General features: G+C 37.4%; 1 protein-coding gene across 1 annotated transcript; it reads right to left on the bottom strand.

Annotated features, from left to right (window-relative positions):
* Positions 1 to 55: 55 nt before the first annotated feature.
* Positions 56 to 4,753, bottom strand: szrd1 (SUZ RNA binding domain containing 1). The gene is made up of 4 exons (XM_072366995.1): positions 4,568 to 4,753; positions 3,239 to 3,288; positions 2,665 to 2,931; positions 56 to 2,054 (listed from the first exon to the last, which is right to left on the bottom strand). Exons 1-4 carry the CDS (start codon positions 4,613 to 4,615, stop codon positions 1,943 to 1,945), a joined length of 477 nt encoding a protein of 158 aa, XP_072223096.1. The 5' UTR covers positions 4,616 to 4,753; the 3' UTR covers positions 56 to 1,942.
* Between the last annotated feature and the right edge of the window lie 4,804 nt (positions 4,754 to 9,557).

The following is a 9,557-nucleotide window of genomic DNA, read 5'->3' as shown; positions in this document are numbered from 1 at the left end:
TTTAAGTTAGCTTTTTTTTTTAAATGTGAAGTAATGAACATGCATCAACATGTAATCCCATTTTTAGTAAATAATTTTATTAAATCAGTATTTACAGGCAGTTTGTATTTTGAGCTCAGCTATGCCCATCCGTTCCTGCTCTGCCACTAGATTTCAGGAACTAAAGTTTCTTACCAATATTGAGAACTCTCCTTCAGATATTTTCAGCTTCTTGAACTAAAGCAATAAAATCAACAACCATGAAGTAAAGATGTGATACAAGAGGCACAAGCTGAATTCAACCATTACCTTAAGAGCCTTTTGTATTGATGATGTTGCACCACTAAATATGGCTTTGAGATCTCTTCTGAACAATTAAAAGTGAAAAAAAAAACATTACTGGGCACACTGGTCCTGGAAAGCCACGTTGTCGACTACTCTAGTTCACAACCTGCTGTTTTTCACTCGACAGTCCCACAGGGAGCGATGTTACCATTGTGACCATGATGCAAACAATGACAGAAAAAGAAAAAAAAAAAACACTCCTAGCATTCATTTATCTTGAGACAGACATAATTTCAGTTATATTTCACTCTACAGAGCACTGCCTCTTAAGTGCCACCCCAAGTTTAAATACGGACATAAGTTGTCTGAGCAATCAAACCCGCTGGAAAAATACAATCTTAGTTCATTTCATTCATTCAGTCTCATTCATGTGGACCTGAGTTCCTACACGTTGTACTTCAGAGGAGGACATGAAGAAACAAGCAACACTGCTGACATGGTGGAGACAAGACACACAGGCTTTGTGAAGTACAGCAGTAAATTCATTCCACCATCTGATTCCTCTTTAAATTGCTGCATACACCGCCTTTTAATCGTTGATTTTAAAAAGGGCTTTTGGTTCAGCTCAATTAAAACACTGCTCTGACATCGCCACCGTTTCATACAAGAAAGGGCAGAAAAGCTACTAAAAAGAAAAGAAAAAGGACAAATCCACTTTCCCCACTTCCATTTTTTTTTCTTTTACTTTTAAATAGAAACTATGAAATTACAGTCCAAGGAAGACAGCTGAAAAGCATTAAAAAAGTAAACAAAACTTGTCAGATATACAACTTGACACACACGACCCCTACCTCTGTTTTTAAAAACAAATGGCAATTTACATATCAGGGATGCACTGATACCTTGAACAGCTCCGTTGTGTTTTTAGCCACGATGGTGTCTCGTATATCATTTGTTTTAACTGTACTAGAAAAACCAAAATGAAGCATTTTGGTATTTTACCACCAAATAAAAAAAGGTTTCATTTATAAAATCTCAATTTTGAATGTTGTTTTTCATAAAGAGATTCTTATTTATGTACAGGAACTTTAATCTGAATTTAAAAGATATCAGTGCATCCCTACTGTTGATGAATACAAGTGAGAAAAATAAAAATCTAGTGAGCCATCACTTGAAAAATTAAAACCGTGAAAGGTGATGTCTGGTATTATTGCTGGGAAGAAGCTGCTGCACAGGAACCAGCTACTTTCGATATGGCCCCTCATTTCACCTCACCTCTGAACCATAATTTTTTCAAGTCTTTGTTTCTGCCCCTCGGCCTCCCTCACATGGGGACAGAATGAGGAGAGAGATGGAGGTGTGTGTGTGTGTGTGGGGGGGTATCTCTTAAAGGGTGATCATCACAGTGAGTTCAGAAAATGTCCATAATCACAGTGCCAAACAGACTGGAGTGGGGAAAGAGGAGAGCATAGATCCACAGACTTCCTGCTGGAGTTCCTCGCTGCCTGATGGTTCCACATGACTGCAAGAAGGACGATGAGGGCAGCGCTGCCGCACTCACAGCCCGTCTGATATCGGGGAACTGAAGGAAGGAAGTTTAAAGATACAGTACTGTGTTTGATCTCAGATGGCCCTTGATCTCTCTCCCCTCGATGGCTCCGTCACCCTCGAGGCCCACTTATCTGTGCTGTCGGAACCCTTGGGTGCCGTCTGGGCCGGCAGGCTGCCGGACAGTATGATTGTTAGATCTGGTGTCCTCTGAAGGCAATGTAGAGTTATTGCGGCCTGGCCTGGCAGAGGGAAGAAAGAAAACGGGAATAAATTAAAGACAAAATCCGTTCCCATGTGCCAGCTGCTAGACAGAAACTGCTCACAACTTGTTGCCAGTTGGCTAAATTCAGCAGCAGGTTTTGTTTTCAATGCATATCTTCCTCTGAACTGTTCTAACTACTGAATCCATCTAGTTTCACACCAGACACATCTCGGTGGATGAGTTTAATGTTACCCTTGACTATAGAAACTTTATTTTCAAAATATTACAGATTTTTCTTTACAGCGTGCAACCTATAATTTATTTGTTTAAAAAAAAAACTTCCTTTTATTCAGTCAGGTAATCTGAAGGCTACATTTCAGAAAGTTTTCAACAATCATTTTTAGTCTCGTTTTCTTGTTAATGAAGACTTTGCGACACTAAAGGACTAAAACATTCTGCCTCTGCCAGCTGTAGTCTGCATAATGAAACCAAAAGTAACGGCAGAATAGGGAATGGGAAGCAAGGATTTTCACAACCATGCCGACATGTGAGTTGTAAAACCTGTTCATTAAAGATAAACACAAGCAAATACTAGACTTTCTTAGACTGTTAGTAAACTTCCAAACTTGTCCATACATGATTATTACCTGTCAATGTTGGGTTTGTCCTGAGGAGTCTCCTCTGGGCAGGCGCTGCCCAGTATTCTCTTCCTGGCCTCTGCATACTCTGCTTCTCGCTGAGCCAGGGACTTGACCTGCGGCGTGGGCCTGTTCTGGTTCATCAGTGATCCCAATGACCCGTTACTTGCAGGCCGCTTTAAGATGCGTATCTGAGGTGGGGGTGCTGCTGGTAAAGAGTTGTCCTGTATTACCATTGTTGTCTTTAATGGAGATCGGGGAGAATTATTGGATTCCCTGGAAGAAAATAAATACATTTAAAAAAAAATATTAAGATGGCCAAAAGATTGACGATGAACATCTTTGTGATTAAGATATTCCCTTCTTATCAATGAAGACACATATCTGGTACAACATGGCAATTTCTGAATTGTAAGGATCCACTTCCCTTTCCCATTTGCAAACTGTTTACATACTGTTTGTGTTCAGGTGTATATCTATGGAAATAAACGGTCAAGTGTTGTTTGCAATGGTAACTCAAGCAAACATAAAACAACACAGATATATCTTTGAGTCATTTTTCTTGAGCATTTGAGGACCTTACTTTTCTTTATGGCTGATCCGAAGCTTCTCCTCCAACCGTTTTTCCATTTCCTGTGGGAAAGCAGTGCAAACACAAATTTATGTAAACTAACACTGATTTGGGACAGGAAGGGGAGCAGCAGGTACTAAGTTAGAGAGTAGATGGAAAGCAGGATTCAGTTACAATCTATTTATACTTGTGATGACAGCTGCCAAGTCATAACAGAGTGTTCAGTTAGACAACTTTAGATATGTTACCAGCAAAAGATGTAAATATAACGCAAAGTGAAGTCCTGACTAACCGCAGCAAAAAAATGTGTCCAAACATCTGTAAGATGAGCCTGAGGAGCTGCTGACGTCCTGATCAGCTTCCCTTCAGAGCCACGTTCATGACGTAGTCAACTAACGACAGTCTGCCAAAATACCATGACGATGGTTATCTAATGTTAGCCGTATGTTGCAACTGACCAGTTTGGCAACACTACCAGCTCGCAACCCCGGTCATTTTTGCCGAACAACCAAGCTCTCGAAGCTACAGGAAATCAGCTTAGTTCAGAGAGCCATTATCACGAATTTAAGCCATGCCAAGCGAAACGAAACACAGACGACTGTGTAGTACAACATCAGCTACAAATCTTCAGCAACTTATCAAGTTATCAAATATATCCAAATCACCTTTACCTTACGAACAATAATTTCCATTTAATTTGAACAGATCTACAATATTGGTCCTCGTCGATGGAATTGCTTAACTGTCACAACTAAGAGACAGAGAGTCGCTGTTTAACATGTCACATACTAAGAATAAGTCATTTATTTGATACAAGTGTGCCGAATTGAATACAAGACAAGACTGGTTTATGAGTGGGTCTTCAACAGTCTAGTCCGAGGTTTGTTTATTTGCTAATGAGAAAACCGAAGTTAACTGATACAATTTAAACGTGACCCTGGAAATGACTAGCTAACTTAGCATTGCGTTAGCTAGCATCAACCATAGCGTTTCTGAATTGAACTCCCATTCCTTGAATTTAGCTAGCCTCGTGTAGCCACATTCATTAGCTGGACAGTGTTGGCTAAAGACTGGCAAATTTACGCCATTTCCAACAAAATGCCTACATAGCTAAAGTCGCTTGACTGGTTAAATTCGCGTTAAACCTGACTAACTCGATAGCTAACGCTACTTGACTCGCGAAGTTTCTTGAAGCTAACGTTAGCTTTAGCCACATTGTTGGCCCGTGGAAGTCGCTAACATGGAGCGGCGTTGAGATAACTTCTACATGAGACTTATTTAAAGGCACCCCAAAGCACAATAGTCTTAAACTAAAAGTATGATGTGTCTTTCATTCTTTACCCCACTATCAGCAGCTTCCTCCCAACTTTCAGCGACCTCCTCATCCATGTTTCATTTTGCTCAGACACGCTGTGGAGTTGACTTTACGGAGCTCCTCCAGATCCGCCTCCGCCGTCTGCAGACTGTGACATCACTCTGGCGGAGTTCCCCACTTCGTGATACCCCATACAACCTAGGGGAAAGGGCCCGCGAAGTGACAGGAAACAAAGTAATCATATATATACATATATATAAAAATATAAATATATTCTGTTGACGACTCGTGTTAAACAGACGTGCACTCTGTTTACTTCCTGATTTGCTGTGGCCGTACCTTCCTAACTCAAAATGTCAACATGTGACACAAGGAAGGTAACAGATCATAGAAATTTGGTTTTAAAACAGGTCTGCTGCATCCCTGAACCCATCTGGGCATTTAACTGCAAGTAAAGTGATGGTAATGTAATCTAATATGTGCTTGATTTCTGTCATTATAATGTAATTGTTTATTGAGCTGCATGGTAAAGTATTAGTTGACTTGCAGACTGAATAAGATTACTAAACACTATATTACTATCATCAATCCAGAATACATTTGAAAAGATATGTAATTAATTACAAAGATTATCAAAGATACTTTGATTATACCTTTAGAATATGGCAAAGCAAACTTAAACAACAGAAACATTACAGTGCATCTGTATACATTTATGTCAGCATGATTTTGATCATTTGATTAGACCCAGTTTAAATGATGGATATAACTACTGCCTGTCAAAGTAGGTTTCTACTAGGTTTTAATATTGACTCAACTTTAAGTTGTTGAGTTTTATCCTTTGTTTTCTTTACACTGAAAATTGAAGATGAACATTTTGAATAACTTGGCTTTGTCAGGGTCTTAATCTGAACACAGACATCCGTTTACCTTAGTATTGATAAGGGATGAATGTCCTCTCAGGCCGACCTACATCGTAAAAGGATCTTAAACATGTTGTTTGTCTTGTAAAAGTGTTGTGTAAAAAAAACTAAAATGAGTTTGGCTCATAAAGTCAACATACTGTACTTCTTATCCTGTTTATGTGTGCAGGAATGTAGATTTATTACCTCTTTATTGTCTGAGTTTAGTTCTCAGACAAGAGAGGTTGACAAATTATGCTGTCCAAGTCATCTGGGCCGGATGTACCGGATCGACATTAAAGATGCATCCAAATATCAAAGCTAATATGCATGTCAGCTTGTCTTTTTATGGCTGGAGATTTTTCTGTTTTATGGTATCATGTAAATATTTGCTATGAACAATCATTTTTTTAATTACAATTTATATGCACGATCAGCCGGTTATACAGCTATATAGGCTTGATTTTTAAAAACAATATTGGAGTGTCTTGTGTTGTTAGTGATTACATCACCAAACCATTCTGATTGATTCAGTACAATCAATAGCCAACACAGATTTTATTGAAATCTAATATTTGTACTTAGTCAATTGGGAACAACAGTGCTTCCTAATTCTTAGGGAGAACCTTCTGTCAAGGGACATTGAAGAGATTTCTATGCAGTCAAATGTAAGTTAGAAGCCTCTAGTTTACATTTGCAGTCTACTCAGTCATTAACAAATATGAACGTTTGCAGTCTAAATGTAGTGAAGGTTCAAATGTCAGTGACAGATCAGATTAATTTAGACTGCTCATTTATTTCTCTCAAAAATTCTATCAAACTTGACCATACTTTCCTTTAACTGGTCTGCACTTATGTTTTGTTGGATGGTTGATTTTCTCTTCTTCTTTTAAGTTGTGTTTTCATGCTGCTTTACTTTGGGATGGCTATTGTTTCATACTATGCATTGAATGTTTTTCTTCTCTAATTTTTTCTTCTCTGCAGGTTTTTTCTTTTGTGCTTTATGTAAATCGATTTGAATTCCCTTTGTCTCTGAAATAAGCAATACAAATACAGTGGCCTTGCTTTGCATTTAGGGGCTTTTTTCACATATATAGTAAAGATATATAGATAGACATTTTGTCCATCTTTTCCACCAAATATTGTCATAGAGTTTTTGTGTTTGATTTTGTCTTTTGGTTTTCCTTGTTTTATTTGGTAGCATTTTCCCCATTTATATTCTGTTAATTTACTTCCTGTTTACACCCAGTCTTCAGTTAATGATTGCCACACCTGATTCTCATCTGATATCACTCCCCACAGAATATGTCCTCCAGCTTTGTCTTTGTTCAGTGCCAAATTGTTAAATGTTGTTTGTTTCTGTCACTTTTGTACTCGTACTCTTGTACTCTGGATTTCTTTGTTGGTTTTCGAAGAAGGGGTGTGATATGCCTTTGTTCTGTGTGAGTTTAGTTTGTAGTTTATTATTCCTGTCTTGGCAAGGCTTTTAGTTTAGTTTTCAATAAAGCCTTTGTTCTTTTTCATCATGTTTTCTCATGTCCTTCATCATTAATCCTACGTTGGGTGCTTTTTCACCTTCAGCTCAACAATGAATCATGACAATAAAGAGATATAATAAAGAAAGCACACTGTGTGAAATAAAATGGTATTTTTATTTAAAATACTGATTTGAGTTTTCATTGCATAGCACCAGAGGGACTGAGAGTCAAAATTTGTACACACAATACCATCTTAAAGACAGTTTTATAAGGTTCATATACATATAGTGAAAATCTGATTATATCACTGCTGTGTTTCTACATCAACTAAGAATTGCAGAATCAGTCTCAATAAGATTAATTGGTTGTAGACAGAATTAGTCTTGATTCTAAGAGTACATTTTCATTAAAACATACATGAATAAGACTTAATGTCATGCATTAATGTGCCTACGTCTTGGCATAATCAGGCTGCTAAAGCTTACAAAAACATCACCCTACTCCACCAGACAAGTATGAAGTGACAATGTACTACAGATGTACTCTCACAAACGGTGGCACAGGCCCTTTGTGTCTGATGTGCATTCACAGGGTGGGAAATCAAATTCCAGTCTTATAGATATATAAAAAAATCTGTGTTAGTGTAAAGAAAAGCAAATACATTCCATAAAAATTGTGAAACCACTGTTGTGTTAACCCTTGATTATTATTTGGAGTTCCAAATGATGAAGAGATTTGTACAACTTTCTATATAAATGAAAATATTTGTCATGTCTTGAACACTCAGATTGAGCAGTTTAAACATCCTTCATTGTTTCCCTGGAATCTCTAGATTGATCTGAGATTTGATTTCACACAATGTCCATCTATTTTTTTTCCTGACTGGGTTTTACCATCAGCACCTATGGATGTAGTATCCTGTGACGTATCCAATGATATAAATGGACACCAATGCAGCTATAGCTGCTGCTGTCTTCATGACATTTCCAGTACTGCCCACACAGACTCTGTTGTAGATTCTGTTAATGCAAAAGAAAAACAAGACAACTTATTACCCTTTTCCACCATGTGATAACTTGAATTAGACTGTAAAGGTTTTGTAAGCTTGTGAGCACATTAGAATTAAACTAATGTTGGGTTTAAAAACTCACTGATAGGAGAAAAATTAATATTTCTAAACACCATCAAAGCCCATACATCAATTTAGTCCAAACATATGACTTCATCCCATCCAAATAGAGCTTTTTGAGTTTTCTCCTCAGCTGTATGATTCAGTTATTTAATATGTGTGAACTATATATTTGATGTCTATCTTTATGTCAGGACAAAGTTCATCTCACCTCCTCGCTGTGGACTGTGAAGGCTCCACGCTCATGTTAATATTGTCCTCATTCCAGCGGTCATACTGCACACTTCCGACACTGTTGGTCTCCATGAGGGAAGCCTTTCTTTTTCCTGTCTCAGAGGTTTGTCTGCTGCAGTCAGCGCTCGCTCACCTCTTTACTGTTCAACTGTAATAAAAGGATTACAATGCAGTGAAGACAAACATAAAACAACAAACATGTGCGTTGGAAAGCTTTATGTAAAGGCTGCATTTAATTCAAATTTTCACAAAGACAACTCATCAAATTTTTTACATTCATATTATATATATATCTCAAGTTGCTTATCAGTTTGAGGTCTACTGTCTTGTACTATTTGTTTCATGGTATCTCAAATGTTTTCTCTGTGTTAAAGGGTTGGGTTCTTCCTGTAACTGTAATCCTAATGTAAAAGGATTACAGACAGACTAGTTTAGCCACAGGTCTGTTTCACTACAGAGCCAGAATGGTTTTCAGTAGTGTTCCTGGGCCCATGTACTGATATCAACCACAGAATCAGGTCTTTTTTAATTTGATTGCTTTTTGATCATGACTGTTATGTAGACATTTATCTTGATTCTCTATGCTATCTACTGTGGATTATGAAAATCTCAGCAAATAGCATGTTGTGAAGCAGTGAATGGTGATTATTTGTCCATGTGCTCTTTCACAGAGGAGGGAACTCCCTCCTCATCCTTACAGCAAACTCATCCTCCTCACGAGGATGCGCTTTCTTTACGCCACAATAGCATAACTGACATGTTTCCAATTAACCCAATTAGTTGTAAGATATCTGTTTTATCGGTGTTTATTTCTTTGCATTATATAATTGTTCCAGTCTTGTTTATTGTGGGGTATCTTTTTTATCTTTATTTTTTTTTCTGGCATCAAGAATGATATATTTACTCTTGAACGATACATTTTCACTTTCAGCAATTGATATGTTGTCTTTGTACTATTTTCAGTTACCTGCAGAATTTTTTTTCTTTTCCATTGTATCATCATTGTATGCTTCATTTGTGCTTTTATCATAATTTTGGATTATATCAAAAAGCATTTTGAAAACAATCAAAGACACAAATGGCTAGTTGAGCCGAGTTGAGTTGGTGCCATTACACATAATCATTTTGCTTATTAAAGTTAACTCATTTTCTTTAAGCACTTCTGACCGCTTAGAAAACCTGCTTATAATTCATTATAAATTCATTATGAAGCCAGTCAGTTAAGAATTCAGTTAATTTCCTTCCTTCCTTCATTCAAATAAAATGATTTTGC

Source organism: Leuresthes tenuis, unplaced genomic scaffold, assembly GCF_036924035.1.
Source record: "Leuresthes tenuis unplaced genomic scaffold, fLeuTen1.0.hap1 SCAF_16, whole genome shotgun sequence".
Lineage (NCBI taxonomy): Eukaryota > Metazoa > Chordata > Actinopteri > Atheriniformes > Atherinopsidae > Leuresthes > Leuresthes tenuis.
The sequence above is the reverse complement of the archived record's forward strand: the minus strand, read 5'-3'. Positions and strand labels throughout refer to the sequence as shown.